The sequence below is a fragment of the Paramisgurnus dabryanus genome, chromosome 14 (assembly GCF_030506205.2).
Source record: "Paramisgurnus dabryanus chromosome 14, PD_genome_1.1, whole genome shotgun sequence".
NCBI lineage: Eukaryota > Metazoa > Chordata > Actinopteri > Cypriniformes > Cobitidae > Paramisgurnus > Paramisgurnus dabryanus.
Window position 1 is genome coordinate 25,907,052 of NC_133350.1, and position 21,001 is coordinate 25,928,052.

The 21,001-nt window shown below is 36.0% G+C and overlaps 1 protein-coding gene across 2 annotated transcripts in view; it reads right to left on the minus strand.

Annotated features, from left to right (window-relative positions):
• LOC135719187 (bis(5'-adenosyl)-triphosphatase) overlaps positions 1-21,001 on the minus strand; it is a 475,352-nt gene that overhangs the window by 72,112 nt on the left and 382,239 nt on the right. For both annotated transcript variants that reach the window (XM_065241774.1, XM_065241775.1), the window contains exons 4-5: positions 10,625-10,770; positions 5,333-5,362 (exon numbers count right to left, since the gene is read on the minus strand). In XM_065241774.1, coding sequence (XP_065097846.1) covers positions 5,333-5,362; positions 10,625-10,770 — 176 coding nt within the window. The remainder of the gene's footprint in view (positions 1-5,332; positions 5,363-10,624; positions 10,771-21,001) is intronic.

Consider the following 21,001-nt stretch of genomic DNA (forward strand, 5'->3'; position numbering starts at 1 on the left):
GGGACTTGAACTCGGCCATAACACTTGACAGCATATGTTAGTGTGTATTAGTACATGTTGAGATTTTTCGTCTCCAAATAAATCTCTTTTCTTGGACTACAACAAACACACGGACTGTAGACAACAGTTTATTTACTCGCATTGGTGATGTATACCAGACCAACATTATCATAATTCATCCCGCTTCGGACTCACAGCCTGTAAGTTAACTCCTGTTAGCATTGCATTGTGCGCAAATCTTTCAAACATGGTAAGAAGCGTCACATTTACGGCTGCCGTCAGAGGTATTCAAGCCAACCACAACGTACAGATTAGCTGGCCAATCAGAGACATAGAGCTTTTCAAATCCATGTGTTTCAGGAATAGAGGGAAATCTGGAGCAACAAAAATGTACGGTATGTGGAAAATAATGTGTTTTTTAACTATAAACCACACGAACACATTATATTATAACAACTACACAATATAACAAAATATTAGCAATGATATTAGGGCTGCAACAACGAATCGATTAAATCGATAAAAATTGATTACTAAAAGTGTTGGCAATGAATTTCATAATCGATTCGTTGTGTCGCGTGACGCAGAGACGTTTAATTAATAAAAAAAAAGGAAAAACTTCAGTTAAGCGCGGAGCGGAGTGAACACACTCGCATTGCGTCCCAAACCGCCTAATTCCATACTATATAGTCAACGTGATCTCATGAGAATACAAGTGTATTTTTACGTTTCAGTGAGGTTGTACAATACGTACATTTACTTACGTTTAAAACACACTGAAACGTACAATATCGACGTTTTGACAGGACTAATACGTAAATTATTTACGTATTTTCAGCTTTACAAACGTACAAATTTGTACGTAAGTTATCCCTATTCACAAATATTAAAATCGCGAGCATTGGCGTTTTTTACTCATAACAATGACATGTTTTCAGTCATATTTTCTGACTTATTTATTTAAGACAGTTTACCCATTTACCTAATGAAATGATTATGATATTCAGAGAATTTCACAATATTTAACATTTTAAAACTTTAAAATGAATAGCATTTCTGTACTTATATTTAGTTTGTTTGCCATGACACACAAAAGTGTGTTTTCTTCGGCTGTCTTTTATACTACTAAGCAATAATTACAACAAAATACAACATATATTCACAAAAGATATTACTTTTATTCATTTGCTGTAATCCACATCTTCAAAATTCATATGATTGCGAGGAACAGATACAAATTCAGCCCTTTATCCAGCGATATTGATCAGAGTTCTCATCAGCAAACGTAAAGTCGGACCGCGCGTTCGTTAATGTGAATTCAAATTTCGCGCCTCAAGAAGCTTTACGACACATTGTTTTATGACAGTGATATCAAAAGCTCATTGGCTCTTTGAGTGCCACGTGACAAATTTGCGTCATTTCCATTTCCGTTTGTGTACGTTTGAAATAAAAAAAGCGTTTTGTGACAGAGGGAAGCCGGATCAACGCTGATCAAACTCTTGGATTAATAACTTCATACTTCATATACTCCAGAGAGGACCGCGGCTGCAGCACATCGTCATTTTAACTACTTTTGGTACTGATTTTAATATTCGCAATAAATAAGTTGTTGTGATTACACTTGTCTGTCTGTTATGATTTGTTAAACCGTAACGTTAAATGATTTTAATAAACTGTTTTGCGTAGGACTGTAGCACCTTAAAATATCTTTTGAATTCTATATTGTTACTAATATGTTTCTAAACATATCTGTCCGTTACGTTGCATAATATAAAAAGAATACATTACGTATTTAAACATTTTGTATAAGAAGAGTTTGGGTTTAGGGTAAGATTTGGGTTTAGGGTAAGGTTTGGGGTAGGGTTAAGGTGGTAACATATCGCTAAAATGGTTAAAAGCAAATTATACAGTAATCTTTATGGAATGAAAGATACGTAAATGTTTTACGTTTTTTAGCTGTCAAAACGTAATAATGCTACGTTTAAATGTTGTAAATATGTCTACATTGTACGTTTTAGCATCTATTTAAACATACAAAAAATATGTTTTTTGTTTTTTAAAGTTACATGTAAATACTACGTATTAACAGTGAGACCAGGCTGATATAGTAGGCAAAGAGTACGAGAAGTAGTGCTTTTCGCCTACTATATAGTATGGAAGTATGCGGTTTGGGACGGAGCGTCGGTCTCTCTCGCCCACTGTTGCTTGCAGAGTTCGGCGCCTCATAGACAGGGCGGAGAAATGACAGGGCAGCGGAGAAAAGATAAAAAACAGCAAAGGTAGAGGAAAACCACATGTCAGTGTTTTACTCCTCCCAAACGTAAGCGCGTCACCTGGAAGTTATAGCCGGCAAAGAGGTAAACAAACAAAGACGACATGCTTATGCTTCATGGAGCACGACATCGAGTAAAAAAAGTTTCTAGAATGAATAAAAAACTCCAATGAAATAAACAAAAAACGTTGAGAGAGAGTTGTATGAACGCTTTTCCCCGTCATGGACCTGTATGTTAAATCATCGCGCCGTCACTCTCCTGATGTTCTGTACTGCGCGCACCAGCTCATGCCGAGCAAGGAGACGCGCGTGCCCGTCCCAACATACAGTACATCATATAGTAAGTGCCGCCTTTTGTTGCATAAACATCGTCTTACATTTTTTAAGGCGAAGTAATGAATAGTGTATTTGCCTTTTGCGCGGGAGTAGAAGACGCATTTTCCGTTTTCACAAGATGCATTTATGTGGCCAAATATAAAGGGAACAGTTTTAACAAATGAGATATAGGTATCCGATCAGAGAAAACACATAAAGTCAAATATCAGGTACAAAGCTGTCACTGGGGCAGTACCCTTTATAAAAGGTCCTAATATGTACCATTTAGGTACAAATATGTATCTTTGAACTGCCAATATGTACTTTTGAAGTACTAATATGCACTTTTTGGTAAAGGTGTACCTTTTTGAAAGGGTACTGTCCAGTGACAACTTTTGTACCTTTATTTCTGAGAGTGTACTCATATACTATCTTTTTGATCCCATCAAGAGAGGCTTCTTGATGGGAAATGCATCATAAAAAAGTCTATATATTTGGCAGATGTAAAGCATACATGTGTATTTTTTTTGTGTTAGTCCATTTTTATTTTATTTTATTATTATTGTAACAGCTCAGGTGTGTTCAAGGAGCAACATGTTTTGTGCAATTTCTAAAGATTTTAGTTCTGTTTTGAATAAGGGGTTGGGAAATGAATGCTTTTCTTGTTTTTGTTTTTATACGATTCATCGATTAATCGAACAAATAATCGACATATTAATCGATTATTAAAATAACCGTTAGTTGCAGCCCTAAATGATATAAGTGCTCTTGAACGTACAGTATACTTTCATTTCTTCACTTGAACATCACATAAATTAAGGAGTAGGCCAATCCAGAATTGAAATGTTATGATAATATGCCCCCATGTCATCCAAGATGTTCATGATTTTCTATTAGTCGAAAGAATAAGGTTTATGGACTTCAACAAGAACCAATGGGTTGAAAATCCAAATTGTAGTTTCAATGCAGCCTCAAAATGCCCAACCGAGGAATAATGGTCTTGTCTAGCGAAACGATCTTTCAGCGATCAAAAAAAATAAAAAATGATATGCTTTATAACCACAAATGCTCGTCTTGCATTATCTCTGCATTGCTTCACACATGACATAATCACATTGTAAAAGGTTACATGTGACATAATCGAGATTAGCAAAAGAAAGTTTAAGACATTTTAATTCTGTTGTCATATACATGCATGAGTAAATCATGAGTGAAATTTCAAGTTTTCTAACAACCGTACTCCTTTTCAAACGAGTGTCATGACCTCATCTAAACCGACTTCAACAAGACCAATTGACCAGCAATGAATGCTGTGTAGACTAAGGCAATGTTTTTAAGATGACATTACTCTTGAACCTTCCGGTAAATATCATCTGCTTCTTAATACAGGTTTATTTACTCAGTTTTTAAGTAAAAACCTGACCTTTTATTAAAAACACTGAACTTTCAAACCCACTCCAGATATATGAGTGTAACTGCATTATAGCGCTTGTAAATGGATGCTTATCACAGAAACGCTATGACATTGACTTAAATGCGCTTGTTAAGGAGAAATTCTAACAGCGCTTTCAATTTCTGAAGTGCTGGTGCTCCGACTGTGGAAAACAAGCCACTTATTTATTTCAAGACCTCTTCAAACCTCCCTGATAAACATTAAAAATGAAAAGCTGTTTTCCGGATGCACTTCAATTGACTATACAAATTCCCAAAAAGGAACAATTAAAAGAAAACTTCAATTTTAGACTATCAGGAAATATTCTCAGTGTTTCATCTTTCCAAAGAAGCATGGTCTATATTCCACAGTCCAATGGCAAACATTTAAATTCTGTAAAGAGTATTTCTGTGCTTTCTGTATCACCCCAATTAACACAATTAACACCGCTGACATTTTATTACTGTTCCACACCTCAGGCCACAGTCTGTTCTCATGGAAACTGCTGTACATACATAATTAATGCACCATACCTCATGCAATTAAATATGACTTCACACATGAAAGACAATGAAACTGATGCAGCCGGTAAGATAATTAGCACGGAAAAGCACAACAAATGCGGAAAGGCCACAAAAATCACTCAAAATAACCGAGTTGGGCGACACGGGCTTCGTGATGACAAATAAAAGGTTGTTTTCATTTATTACGGCCTTTTATTTTTCTGCAACCACCTGCCACGCAGAGAACACTTTCCACCATCCGATTCATTCCGGATAGGAATAACTTACATTATTTTCATGGTGACTATCCTATTTCGTTCGGAGATGTGTCACATTACTGAAGTCAGTTTCCTGCGGACTTGAATTACCATAATATAATACATTATATATGTATTACTTTTGTATGATAAACAATTTCGCTAGTACGCTGGGCCTCCCCCGATATCTGCACCCTGAAGCAGTTGGGAATCACGGAAAGAGAGATTGTTTTTAATGCCGTCGTACTGTTTAACACCGCAATAGATGTGTCTAAAGCACAAACCGGAGGAAATTCAGAGGAGATTATCACACCTGTCCGCTTCACTACATCACAGCTTTAGGCAAAGTCAAAAACGCACAAATGTGCAGCCAGGCATTTCAAAGTCACTGTCTCCACAAGATATGGACAAAGCATTTTGAAGCAGATGCATGCATAATTGACATGCTCAAAGGGTTTAGGGCAGTAAATGAAATACAATTATTATTTAATACAAGATAAGTGTCACAGGAGCCTCATGATAAATTTAAAGGGAGCGCTTATTAAGACTGTACCTTTACTGTCTGTCCCGCCTCAGGTCCGTCCTATTGGGAACAGAAGCAGATAATTAGTTGGGAATTCAGGAATATCTCCGTCAATAATTCAGCAGCATTTAAATTTCAAATGAAACGCTGTGCTGTCATGCGACCATGTGAATGTCAAAGCGGCTTTTTTCTTTTACCTTGGCTTGCTTGACTGGTAATGTTTTTGAACAAAGAGACACATGAACATTTTTCAATTCAAGTATGTTAAATTGGTTGGATTTAAAGACTGAATGTACATTACCAGCCTGATTTCATTAGAAGTCGTACATATTTTATGAGTTGACGAATTCGTATGAATTCATACAAAGTTAATCATGCAAAAACGTACGATTCTCATGAAAAAAAAACGACATCGAAACCCAACCCCTAACCCCAACGTCACAGGGGTCAAAGTAAATCGTACAAAAACTTGTGGTCGTATAAATTAATACGAATTAGCCAACTCGTAAAATATGTACGAATTCTCGTGAGATAGCGTTGGCATTACTATTCTGTAGAAAAATACGAGCACAGGCTTACGTGCCATTCGTACCTGTGCCTACATTGCATAACTCAAAATATGATGCTCGAGGTACATATCACTGCATCTTTCAGAATGTCCCTTAGAGGCATTTGGTTTTTGTCTGTTTTGTCGTGGGATTATTATTTTTAAGTTACAAAACAGACACACACACATAAATTAAAACCTGCACATCTTTGTTAAGTAGATTTGTGCTATTCGGTACTTGGATACAGTCATATGCTTGCAAACGTGCAGTGTGCTTAAGCGACTTATGGAGTGTTTGTGGTAATATTTTGGGGGGTAAAGCTATTTCGGTAACACTTTACAATAAGGTTCATTAGTTAACATTAGTTAACTACATTAGTTAAAGGCAGGGTGCGATTTGTGAAAAAAACAGAGGGGGGGATGTTTTCATAGGCGTCTATTTCGGTAACATTTCGTCATGAGTCATTTTGTACCCACCACTTTTAACTTCCATCCATAATAATTTTGACTGTTTTCAGTGGTTATGAGGAGCATGAGAGAGAAATTTGGTAATCATTGTCCGACCTAACAAAAATATTTTTTATTTGAATATATATATTTCTAATTAAAATATTTTTGTGCTCTCAGCTCACAAGCTCTGATCGGAACAAACCCGAACCTTACTGTCTGCTGAACTTGCGCAGAAACATCAAAATACAAACAGCTTTTTAAAATGGTTTTAAAACTAAACATTTTTTTTATAATTCTTGACAAAATTAGAATATAGTAAAAAAAAAACTTTTGGAAAAAAAGTTTTAGGTTGGCCTGTTGAAAAGTGGGGCTGTGCCTGCAGGACATCGTCTTTCCAAACATAACCTGCGCGAATGAATGCTTCTCTGTCCACAGCACATTTCAAAACATTTTAATTCATAAAAAATAAATCATAAGAACATGAACTTCATCATTGCATTTGCAGGAATTGTAAAATCTTTTTTCTTATTAACTCATGAAGCAGCATAACGCAATATTTTTACTCTAATAGCTTTTCTTTCCCCACACATATGAACTGTGATCATGCACAACGAAAAAACACGCAAGAATTAAATCTTGAATCGCAAAATTATATGGCACAACGTAGTGTCAACTTAAACATAAATATGAACAATGGATTGGTTGCAAAGTTAAACCATTACATAGTAGAAACAGTTTTACTGCTGCTTTTAAAGTAATAACGTTAACTTTACACCGCGATGCTGAGCTACAGTGAAATGATAGAAAAGACAGATGCATTACGTTAGTTACGAACTGGACGCGCCTGCACCTCGCTAAACGCCTCATTGGCGTTTATCATATGGGTAACCTCGGCCATTCTCAGTGGTGTGACTGGGACACTAACTCTGCTTGTCAAAACAGATAATCAGATTGTGATGTTTATTCTCGCTTTATTAATATGCTGAATAATATACTGCTGAATATGCTGCCGTCCTTCGTTTCAACACAGAACTCCAAAACCATCTCGCAAGTGTTGATAGGCTATTACTCATGAGTTGTAACCGGGTGTGTAACCAATCAGATAGCACCATGGGCGGGACATTGAGCAAGTCTGCAGAGGGGTGAATACAGAGAGGCTGCGCGGCAGCTGTATCAGCGCCAGCCAAAGTAGCGCATTTTAAAAGTAAATTGACTTTAATCAAACCACGGATCTGTGATAAATTTTGTGATGCGTCTCGCCACTTCTGTAGTAGCATTGATCACTTTGAGAGGGGGATAAATTTATCCCCACCGGGCAGGGATACATTGACCAGAAAGGGGGAAATCCCACGCATCCCCCCCGGCAAATCGCACCCTGGTTAAAGGGATAGTTCAAGTCCAAAAAATGTGCATCTATCCTTCACAAAATAAATTCAAACAGCTCCACGATGATAAACAAAGGCCCTCTGAGGGTAATCCGCACCGTTTTGTTGTATCCACATTTAAAACTTAATAAATGAAAATAACTCGCTTCTGGTTATGCCGCCATCTTAGTCGCGTCCTTATTCAGGATGAGAGCTTACGCAGCTTACGGAGGTTTCTCCTTCGCATTTGAAGAAAAGTCACTAAGAAAAGTGCGTACACTACGCTAATACTCTCTCCTGAATACAGAGGAGTCTAAGATGGCGGCGCTACCGGAAGATAGTTATTTTCGTTTATAAAGTTTTAAATATGGATATTTCTACAACATGTAATATAATTTTTGGCCGAACTATCCCTTTAACATGAACTAATAAGGGACTGCACTTATACAACATTTATTAATCTTTGTTAATTTCAACAATTACTAGTACTTTATAAAAATCTTGTTAACATAGTTAAAACCCTCTGAACTAACATAAACAAACAATTAAAAGCTTTATTTCTATTAACTAACATTAACATGGATCAATTAATACTATAACAAATGTATTGCTCATAGTTTGTTCATGTTAGTTAATGCATTAACTAATGAACCTTATTGTAAAGTGTTACCGCTATTTCATACATAATGACTTATTTACACTTTTAAAACGTTGGATTATCATGATAAACCAGTCACGTAGCTAGGCCTTGGCCCACCCACCTGTCAGCTAGGCCCACCCACCTGCCTATCCAGTAAAGCCTATTAGTTATCCTAATGTGTAAATTATGTTGCAATTATCACTATACTTTACCTATAAAATAAATCTTTTTTTTAAACTCTTGTTTGCTATTATAATAAGGAATAAGTTAATTTTGTAAATAGTACTTCAATAAATATTTCGAACAGCCTCCTCGATCCTCCTACACCCCACATCATAGAAATGAACACCCGGTTTAAGGCTGACACATAAAGAATAATGAGAGCTGCGCTGCTTCATTGTCTTAGAATGAAGGTCACGAAGACATTCGGTGAGATGCATTTTGGGTTAAGGCCCACCTAATTTTCTCTGGGCCCACCCACATTGTGAATCCTGGCTACGCTAGTGTGATAAACACTGGCAAAATAAAACAGTTTGACGTATAACGGAGTATTTCTGTGCCAAGTACACTTTTTTCAGGGATCGTACAAGTTTTGGTAATTTTTTTCGAGTATGGTTTTTGTTAAGTCAAAATGGGTACAGTGGGCATTTCTCATGAAAAAGACAGCGCGCAAATGCTAAGTTCATGTTATCTTGCGCAAAACTATCTAAAAATGCCGTAATTATCTTCGTAAACAAACACTGTCTATGTCTTAAGTTCAATGTAAGCAGTTGAGATATTTAACGCATAGTAGCTTATGGATCCGTGCACTTACTCTCAAAGTATGCTGTCTGTTTCTAATGTATATCAAACAACGTCCAAAGTACTTGGCCGAGACATACGTCGTTTTGTCGTTATGAGATCATGAAATTTAATTCAGCAAAGAAATATGTTTTTGTTTGTGAGGGAAATTTAAGCTTGTTCAGCTTCCGATAAAACCAAACAGCACTAAGGGAACAGTGGATGTAGTTTGCTTTTCCGGGGCAGCAATGTGTGTTTGTTTGTTCCAGGTATTTCGGTGATGAATGCTTTTTTAAACAAGGCCCAGTTCTATGCTGGATTTGCTGATTGTTTAAAACTGAATGATGGATTGGCCCCAGCAATAAAAACCCGGTCATGAGTGGAAATCACAGGCTGTACGTAAAACTGTATCAAATGTCTGTTTTGTTGCCAATCAGCAGCAATATGTACCAAAAGAAACACATTTCAGGTTATGCAGAAATAAAGACAGAGGTGCATAATTCCAATGACCCAAGTAATATTTTCAGTGAATTTTGTGGGAGGTAAATAAAATTGAATAACTAGACTCTAAATAAATCCATGGTTGTTTCAACCCATAGTTGCGTGGACAAACACCAAACTGTTAAAAATATATAGAATTAAATCACATGTACAAGACGTTTAACCTTTATGTAACTTTTTTATAAAAACTTTATAAAACTTTATACTATATATTTTTATATAAAAAATAAAAAAAGGAATATTATATTTTTATATTTTATAATATAAATATTTTAAATTTTATTTTTATTGTTAAAAATTTTTTCAAATAACAACTGATTTTTGAAACACAAATTTTATATGACAAAGGAATATTTCACAATTTTTTCAACTGTGGCAATAACAGTAAATTCTTCGCAGGTCCCACAAAAGTGCAGAACATGCAAATAGTTTAGATATTTATTTTTCTCTCTCTCGTTTTTCATTTCCACATGAAAATTAAACACCTGAGATACATTGCTTTTCTGTGGAGAGTTTTTACAGGAGAACTCTGCCTTTCACATCTCAGGCAAGCAGATTAATCTCATATCTCATATCAGCTCTTGCGGCTAACATATTGATTATTCCCTTTTGTCAGATAAATGAATTTTTTTCTTCGTTGGCTCGTGTGTCTGGGAAGTGGAAACCTTTTGAAATTAGCATATATATCAACAGTTATAAAAAATAATCAGACACTGTATATAAAGACTGGGGGCAACGGTGACATTTTCTTTGTATTTTCCATCTTAACTCATATTTTACAACAAATATACCCGGTGTCCTTTGGTATGTGATGGATAATGTTCATCAAACAGCAAAGAATGTATGAATTATGCAGCCTGGTGGGTATAAGCATTGTGTTATCTGCACAAAGGTCATGGGATCCATTCTCAGGAATCTGATCAAATCCATACCTTGGATGCACTAGATCCTCAAAGTAATGTCTTTGTACTAGAAACAAATTCTTGGCGACACTTTATGGGTCAAACATGTCATATATTGAAATGTGAAAGAACTCATACCTGTACAGCGATTGTTAAGGAGGTCGCCTGAAAGTGTTTCTCGATAACATCTGCCACTCTCTGTGTAGTGATGAACAGATCTGTCACTTCATCCGGACGAAGATCCCGAAACCGCTCGACAACTCGAAGAGGACAGACTAAAACATCTGTATGAGAAGCTAGTCAAGGAAAATATATTTGAAGGGAGAACAATCCACAGCATCTATAACCTCCTGTAAAACAAGGCCTTAGGTAGGCCACAAATTAACAGATGTTATTAATTTCACTTGACAATGCATGTTAAATAATCACTTATTAGTCTTTGTAAAGTTATATCCAATCATAACTCATCACTCAACCAAAACTAGACATGAAGGAAGCCGTGTATTGAAAAAAAGAAAATCCCTCCAGCAGTAATATTATCAGTAACACACAACATAAATCCTCCTAGAAATGTAGTCTGAGCCCAAAAAAAGAGGATTTGCACAATTTTACAACTCTACTTAGATATTAATGTGCAAAAAAATTTGATAAATGTTTCTGCTTTTAAACATTCTGCTTCACAGACGTCCAATGTAAGTCCAATACCATAAAACTCAAAACGAGGCTTGGGTCTAAATTGTTTTCTTTGGTAATCGAAAGCACGTTACCAACACTGTCAATAGACCCAAGTTGTATTGAGCCCTTTGACGTGTCTTAAAGCCGTTCTAACAAACTCACCTGTACCCAGCAAAGTGTTTTCTAATGTCAGACATACAAGGGAAAGTGACCGCTGAATATTGGAAGATCAAATATTTTACCACAAGGGATAAAGACAAACATTCTTTATTCAGATAACAAACCCAATAGCCAGACTGAACATATAAATGAAAATATGAGCTTTGGACCCTGATGTTTTTCTTCCTGCCCCGAAATATCAATATACATAAGATGCAGTGCGCACACACACGCATATGTAGACGCAATCACACGCAAAAACCCACAACCAAAATAGAGCAGCACCTCCATGCCAGACAAATCATGGTTCTGATGGGGGGAAGATAGGACCTATTTGAATTGGAAATGGATAAATGATTCAGAAAAGGAGATTGTTCAAAGAGTGGCCCTCTTTCTCACCCACCCCGTTTGACAGGGTTTTTATAATAAAAAAAATCACAACACCACTCATGTAAAGGTTTTGTGTCATGATCCGTCATGTCTTTTATTTTGAAGTTATTCTTTGTCTTGTTTGATTGTCTGTTCCCTGATGCGTCATGTTCCTATTGGTTCCACCGTCATGTGTGTCATGTTCTGATTGGTCTATTGTCCGTTTAAAGACGATACAAGAACATACAGGCAAATAAAATAGCAGTACAGCAAAAGCGATTCAATACAGACTCCGTATGATGGTGTCATCCACCTGTCAGTCCTTGCGTCATAATTGGTCATAATTGAATATGGTTTGTTAGGTGTTGTTTTATTTTTTTTGTTTCACGGTTCACTCTTCATGTCTTGCAATATGTTAAAGTTGCAATGTTTAAAATTTAGAGAGAAATGCAATATAAATACATAACTATGTTTTCAGTGGTGTTTAATTACCTTAGAATGAGACGTTTTTATTAGGGGTGCACGGATAAATGCCGATATACACTAATAATACGTGGCCGATAATCGCACAACCTATATTATTCACAGCGGCTGCGTCCGAAAACTCAAGGCAGTGACTCGTTGCCTCGCTGCCTCATGAGGAAATGACTTTGGAGGCATGAAGGCAGCTCAGAGAAAGACTTTCGGACACACTTCAAAGGCAGCGTGTTTGAAATATAAACAGAGAGCGCCTTTGTGATAACTAATCACATATTTGAAAGCTACAATACTAATTTCTCTTTAGAAATGCAATAAAAGAGTGTAAAAAGTGAAAATATACCTTTATTTACACTAAATTTGTGCTCCAGTTGCTTCCTTTGGCGCCATTTAATTTTTTCGAACTTGACCAGGCTCGACCAATCACATTCTTATTGTACGCCTATGCATAGGTATCTCAGGAGACAGGAAGTAAACCTAACATTGAATTCGGACATGCCTTGATGCCTTCCTTCCTTGGAAAGCTGCCTCAGAAGGCAGCAATGTAGAGTTTTCGGACGCAGCCAGCTATTTCATGTACTATGGCTTTTGATCAGTAAGTCCTTATCGATCTGAAACCACTGTGAGTTTGAGTCGTTTATAACATTCATTTGAAAAAGCAACACTCGTCAAACATAATCATTATACTTATTCCTTATTATCAGGGAAATACCTGAAAAGGTTTGAAGAACAGCAATATAAATATATCCTTAAGACATTTCTTGGAGCTGCGTGTCATAGCAGCGTGTGTATGGTTCTTCGTCTACAGCGCATATTGAGTTTCTGCACAAGAGCGCCCTCTGGCTTTTGGATGTAGTGGCATTTCAGCGTAATTCATTGAGAAGCATAGCAAGCATCATCAGCCAATATATCAATGCACCCCTAGTTTTTATCTAGGTACACCGCAAGCCCAGTAGCCCTAAACAGAAAAACTGCTCTATGGAGCATGTTTCGTGTCTACGTTGTCTCAGACGATGAAGTGTTTGTCCAGTGGTGGCTGTCAAAGCTTTACTGTGAGTTTCGAAAAGGACGGTTGTGCCCAGAAGATGAGCGCTGTTTTAATCTTAATCCGACCTCAAAACTTAACCCTAAACCCAGAGGTGGAAGTAACGAATTACAACTACTCACGTTACTGTAATTAAGTAGTTTTTTCGTGTACTTGTACTTTTATGAGTACATTTTTAAGTCTGTAATTTCCCTTGTACTTAAGTACAAATTAAGGTAAGTAATGTACTTCGCTACTTTGAAAATCACATTCGTTACTAAGTACTTGTAGAATTTGAATTAAATTAATATTCAAATCTTTGACAGCATATGGATATCCAATAGAAATAATTGATCGTGGGCGGGCCAATAAAAACCCTTGTATTTGGACCGAGAAAAAAGCCCAGTCTTTGGAGAGGTATTCAATCAATCCTCGCGCGTCCTTCACTGTGACGTTGTAGTTTTAATGTCAAAGAACTTTGGCGTTATGGACGCTGAATTAATTAAAAATTCAGAAGAAATACCGGATGATGAGTGCCCATGGCCGCACCTGGGAGTTGTTCACAAACAGAGGAAGGAAAGGAGACAGAGTGCAAATGTAATGCAAACTTTGTTTGCCATCTGCAGTGATTTCGGCTTACAATACTTCAGCCTCTAATCTCAAAAAGCACATTATGGTAAGAAGACTTATAACCATATTTATTTGATCATTTTCGTTTTTAATGTTGGGTAGACCTCACGATAATTTGCCTGAAAACATCACTTGAAACATGTAGGTATGTGACAAAATGACGTAATACGCACGAGCGCTTTGTTCCCACGGCTGTGTTCCCAGCAGGTATTCAGCGCCAGACGCGTTGTTGAGGAAATCTGTCATATCTTTGCTTTGTGAATACCTCTAAAGCCCATATACTAGTGACATAAATTACTTCCTCACGTTGATTCTCACGTTCGAATTTCCAAGATTGCTGTCGTAAGAAGAAAGTTATAAGCGAAGCAAAATTTCTCTCGTGTTTGGCATTGAAATCCTCTATGAAGGCGAGTATTTTTTTGTTTCAAACCAAATACTTTTGATAGAATATACATTTAACTTGAATTAGGTGAAGTTTGGGATTGATTGTAACATTCGCATGTGCTTTTTTAAGGTCCGCAAGTGACGTTGTTGTCAAAAGCAGAATCGCCCATTCAATCATTGGCTTCCAAAACTTCTCCGTTTTCATCAATCCGTGCAGTATTTTTTAAAGTAATCATACAGAACGAAGGATTAGACTCTCTAGATTACATTATTGGCATAATTTTGTCAAACATATAAATAAATACATGCATGCATTTATTGATTTATGAATGATAAATAACATAATCATCAATTAATGTATTAATAATATCTGACCATTTAAATTGCTCGCCAGCATTATTAGTCAATTAAGAAATATTAAAGAAACAATGAAATGTTTCTTTAATATATAAAAATACAGCTTTTATTTGAGAGGGCTTTGATTTCATATGGAAAGATATGCGTGGATTGATGCTCTCGGTTTCATTAATTAGTGGTTAATCAAAAATAATAACATTTATATATATATCTTTTAAAAAGATGTCATCTTAATCTTGGGCTTTTAATTACATACAATGTGGTGTTTGAATTATGCAAATAGACCAAGAAATGAGAAAGTTATGATATTTTAAAGTGTTTGGTCAAGCGGAAGTTTTTCATAGTTTTATAGTTTTAATTGGGTACAAAAATGCCCCCTAATTTTCGAGTTAAAAAATTCCATAACTTTCTTAATAATTATCCGATTTTAATAATTTAAAAACCATGTTAAAGTTCTTTTTATTATCTATCATATGGTTATAATTATATATGTATTTATATTTTTTGTCACATACCTAAAACATGAGCTTCAGTTACCTAGGTGACGAGCACGTAGACCGTAAAAAAAGATTTAACATTGTAAAATGGCGCTCAAAGTTAAATTTCATGTCATTGTCAACATTGTATTATTCATATTGAATCAGTGTTTTAAGCTTATAATAATAAACAGTCAAATAAGGACTCTTTTTATCAAATTCGTCTGTTGCCGCGTCCCACTGGCGTAGCAGTGTAACTGCACTGACAGCCTGTCTAAATTACACATATGTCAGTGCTAAATCATAAATGCTGATAACTTTTGAAATATTAGTAGTGTACTTTTGGAAAGCTTTCTTGTCCAATAATATTTTTAACTCTTTTCCCCGCCATTGACGAGTTATCTTGTCAATTAAGAAAAAAAAACATTTGCATAAAACGTGTTTCTGAAGAATTTATGTTAATGTGCAATACCGCGATTGTCCACTAGATAGCGGACTTAACCAATTTATGGATAAACTGAAGCCAAAACGTTATTTACTAATTTTATGTTTGATATTCGTTCTGAATCTGATCTCTAACTAAATTCCTTCACAAAAATGCAATTGTTTCAGATTTTTGCTAAAAAAAATGTGTATTTGTAAAGAAAAACACCAATATTTAAGAGTTTATAAGCAGGGAAAAAAATAGGATGGAACGGTTTTTCACTTTTTTTATTGTTTGTTTGAAAGTAGAGGGTCTGTTCTTTCATTTGAAAAATTTCCTGGAAGGCATTTTGTAAAACTTTTATGAAAATCATAAAAAATGCTGGCAGGCAACTTTTCGAAAAATGGCTGGCGGGGAATGAGTTAATGTAAAAAAATCTGTTTTTAAATAAAATAACCCAACAAGCTTATTTATGTTGTATCATAATTCATTAATAATAATAACATTAGACCATTTTTATAACTTGATAAAAATTATATGAAGAAACAATATGAAATAATATAGCTGCTGTTAAAATCATTTAACATTCTTTAAACAGACAAAATTCCTGTACTATGTGTTTATTCGTATAAAACACAAATTGCCTGTTTTTAATCCATTCATATCTCTGATTTCATTCAATGGATTTAATGTTTATTCAATAAATATCACCGGCTAAAAAGTAATTTGTACTTGAGTAGTTTTTAAGAGGGGTACTTTGTACTTTTACTTAAATACATTTTTAACACCAGTACTTTTACTTGTAATTGAGTATTTTTTTAGCAACTACTTGTACTTGTACTTGAGTACACATTTTCAGTACTCTTTCCACCTCTGCCTAAACCCAATCTCTTGCAAGATTTGGCCATTGCTGTATCCCCTCTAGCCAGAACCCCTTTGGATGGAGCTTTTGGTTGCAATTTAAGGTCTCACCGCTTAAACTCCCGGATTGCACATTTAACTCTTTCCCCGACACTGACAAATTAACTATATGGACTCAATTTAGAGAGAATGCTTCTCTGCCAATGATGAGTTTTTTCAGCAATCCACAATACTGCCATTATCCACCAGCTGGCGCTCTTACCCAACTTATGCAACCAGGAATCAACCCCTTCCCCCAAACAGCTCAGACGCAGCGCTTGTTTTGATTATCGCTCTGAATGAGATTTCTATCAGGAGTCTTTCACTTATTTTTGAGAAACCTACCCATATTTGATAAGTGATAAAAAGAGAATGAATTGAGGTAGAATGAAACAGGTTTTTTCTGTTCTGTTAATCTGTTCTTTCATTTGATATATTATATGTTTATATGATATATAAAAAGAAAAACATTTTCTGGAAGGCATTAAACTTTTGTGAAAATCAAAAAATGCTGGCATTGGCTGGCAACTTTTTTTTTTAAACGCTGGTGGGGAATGCATTAAGATTTTGATTTTTTTAAACGCATTTGTTCTGCATTTAAAACCAATTCTTCTCATCTTCGGATACATGTTAAACCTCATATGATGTTTTTTTCTTTGCATTTCATTTTTATCTTACCAAATGGTTGCATTTACATTTTTAAAGTACTTCAACAAATCCAAAACATTTTATCAGAAGCTAAAAGTCTGAAGACAATTGTTATTTCACATTAGCTTAATCCTCTATGGAATATTATATCATTGTATTACACTCAGTATCCAAAACTGAATCAATTTCTTTTACTTGATGCAGAATCTAAGGAACATTGGTTTAAAGTTCACCTTTCACAAAGCAAAATATGGCACAGCAGCACAGGTGCACACCTGCTGAATGAGCTATGAAAACAGCTGCTAGTGGAGCATATGATCAATATTTGGATTTCTGCCGGCTGGTATTGGATGCTCCCCTCTGCATGAAGAAAACACCTATAAATTGCTTTTTTTAGCCAGGTAAACTTGCTCATGTTTCCCGGGGGCAACCTGTACAATGGAGGCATAGAAACCTAGTGAAATTAAGTGAATGTATGAATTTTGTTCCTCTCCACATTCCCAGTAGAGAAGTCTAAGGTGTAGTTCATCTAACATTGAAAACCAAAAATGTCAAAACACTTCAGTTTGAACCGAAATCAAAGATGAATGGTTTATAGAAAGCTTGTTGGATCTTCTGAGGATTCAGAATCTTTAAAGTCAGAGAGGTCACGAAACGTATTGTTCAAAGACGCTCAACATCCCATGAAACGCAGTGAAACGGCACACAGAAAAGTAATCAAACTCTGTATCTATTTCAGGAAACACGGGCGGCAGGTGGTACTCGGGCTCTTAAACAGTAAATGTCCACAGGATGAAAACATGTTGACTCTCTCTCGGCTCATGAGATCAATAGTGCTCTACTGGTTTTCCACGAATAGTCAGCAATCCTACGAAATCTATTTTGCCACTGAAATTCAGAAATAAAGTCAAGATTACTAGATAGAATATTAATCATGCAGAAAAGTGCAATAGATGGATTTAAAAAATATATATATTACAGAAAAAACATTTCAAATACAGCCATCACTAAACCATAGCTTCTTCAAACTACTTGAATCATATTACTAAAAATCACCAACACTATTGGTATTTAAGTCACACATTGGTTATTTAAGTCACACAATTTTGTGATTACTTCTTACCAGCATGTCTCGAGGTGAGTTTTAGGGAATTAATGCAATGGGCTGGGTCACATCATGCCAGTAACATCAATGCTAAATTCAGCATAAGGGGTCAAAAGATCAGTTTCATCAGCTTTCATGTGCAGTCCACTGGACTGTAGTCAGATATCATATTAACTGATCTGTTTCATCTCAACATAGGCCTGTCACACACACATCACCGCGGATGAAAAATTAGCCTTCGCTTCAACAAAGACGACCAGGGAAGAACAGGAATGGAAAGAAAATGGCTCAATTTGGTGGGAAGTTGTTTACCGTTCAATTGGGGAGTCAGTGCGTGAAGTATTGCCGAGTGTTGGGCCGATCATCTTCACAGAGCATAAATTCAGTCAATACAACACAGGCAGACAAAAATACACTTTATTTGTGTTCTCTCTCTCTCTCTCTCTCTCTCTCTCTCTCTCTCTCTCTCTCTCTCTGTGTGTGTTTTAATGTGTGTATATTTTAATGTACACAAAGTATACAAAGGGACAGATTTACTAACCGCTTGCACCAGCTTAAACCATCATTTTGGAATTAAATAACAAAGGTGTGGTCTAGTAGTTTTTTTCGACTGACCTTTTTGCATATGCATTTCTAGGAGTTTCCCTTTCAAATGCAAAATTTATGGGAGGATAGTATTTAAATGAATAACGCAACACAATTTACTAATGTTTGCACGTCTAATATTACTGGTAATTAAGCCATTATTTCATGCATGCCTTAAATATCATTCATCACAGTGATCAGAGAGCACGTGATACAAGGCAGATTTTTTTTAACAAGTAACAGTTTATTTGGAATGCAAGAGGACAAGCCTATAATTAAAAAATATAGTTTGCCAAGACATGTTGAGCTGTTTTAATCTACTTCCCTTTACATGGAAGTCGCTGCCATGTTTCTACAGTAGCCGTAAACGGACAAACTGTCCTACAGAGCGAGTTTCATCCCTATGTTGTTTTAGACGACAAAATGTTTGTCCTGTGGCAGCTACCGTACTGTAGCTTCTCATTGCTTTGCAAAATTAAAGTTGGTTGCAAATTAACAATCTCCCTGTGTGATGCCGCTCAAAACACATTACACATTTAAACATTCAAGTAAATTTATTTAAAGTGATTTGTGCACCAGCAGACATCACTGATAATGTTTATTTTTATAGTGCTTTTTCCCATTTTCATGCAATAAACAATTACAATAAATAAACATTATGGCAGTTGACATAAAAAAAGTACATGATTTTATTGCATTTCCAAATAATGCATGTTCTAAAAATTTAAGTAGTTTTCGCTTTGCTTCCATTTATTGCAACTGGTTTAGATATGAAGTGAATGTGGCAATGTGCGAACCAATTAGTTGTATTTATTTCCCAGTCATTTGCGACCAGTCATTTGGGATCCACCCTGCTGTCAGTAACGCTTTTGTTTCACCACCCAATAATAATCCCAGACAAATATTGTTCTCCATTCTCTTTAACCTTCAATACTGTTGAGATTACTCATTTTCCATCGTTATATTGATAACCTTCCCCTTTAATTGCTCTCTCATCATCTTGTGTCACAGAATAACAGGTTGCATTCATATCAAACCCTCCCTTGGGTCGCTAGCGTCCATAGCGAAGTGTCACGCGTGAAGTCTTTCTCCCATGATACTGTACGCTCCCGTTTCTGTCTATTTGCCTTGTTAATCAAGTGTGAAGGACGATCCTGCAGGCCGCAGAGAGAGCATCTGTCACATCGCAATAAGACACAGGCACGCTGACGGACCTAAAACTGCCATTAACCTGAAGGCGCAACAGTGTGTAGAGCAAAGATGAGCTCAGCCTGTTCATGGATCACAAACTTAAACGTATTGCTGCATTTCAGCATCACATGCGTGATTGAGAAAAACGCTCCTTACGAGGCTGAATGTTAGCTAGCTTGTGTCACCTCCTTGTCTAATAATCCATACATGCAGATGTGTCCCATACACGCTTCTAACAAATTATAAGGTTTTATGAGAAAGTAGGGATTTTTGTCACCTGGCATGTCATTTCTGTTTTATGCATTGGTAAATGGTTTATGACAGTGAAAGATGGCCACTTTTTTAAGATATGAGATTCAGATTTAGTTTATGTTGTGGCTCTCTGGAATCAAATTTGATATTTAGTCCAAAAACAGCATAAAATCTGGTGCATGCTGTATCTTAGAAACATATACAGTGCTGTGAAAAAGTATTCACCCCTTCATGATTTTTTTCTTATTTGTTACACTTAATCACTATGAAATATAAATTTAAAAAAAAAAATTTGGAATACTGTGGCATTTTTTTTTTTACAAATGACTTATCTGTGAGAGCTTTATTATTATTATTTTTTTCCATGTGCCCTCATTATCTTTAATCAGGGGCGGATCTACCATTGCCACCCCATATGCCACCCCAGCGCTGGTATCCTAATATATATATATAATATATACGCGAGTAGGCTCTTTTAACCAGAAAGGCAATTAAGTTTTTTTTAATAAGGGTCGGATCTACCGGGGTGGCAGTTGCCACCCTAAATAAAAGCATTGCCACCCCATATGCCACCCCAGCGCTGGTATCCTAATATATATATAATATATACGCGAGTAGGCTCTTTTAACCAGAAAGGCAATTAAGTTTTTTTTAATAAGGGTCGGATCTACCGGGGTGGCAGTTGCCACCCTAAATAAAAGCATTGCCACCCCATATGCCACCCCAGCGCTGGTATCCTAATATATATATAATATATACGCGAGTAGGCTCTTTTAACCAGAAAGGCAATGTAGTTTTTCTCTGCGTGTGTTTAGGGGTGGGAAACACATATCTGACGATGATTGGTGTGTGTGTGTCT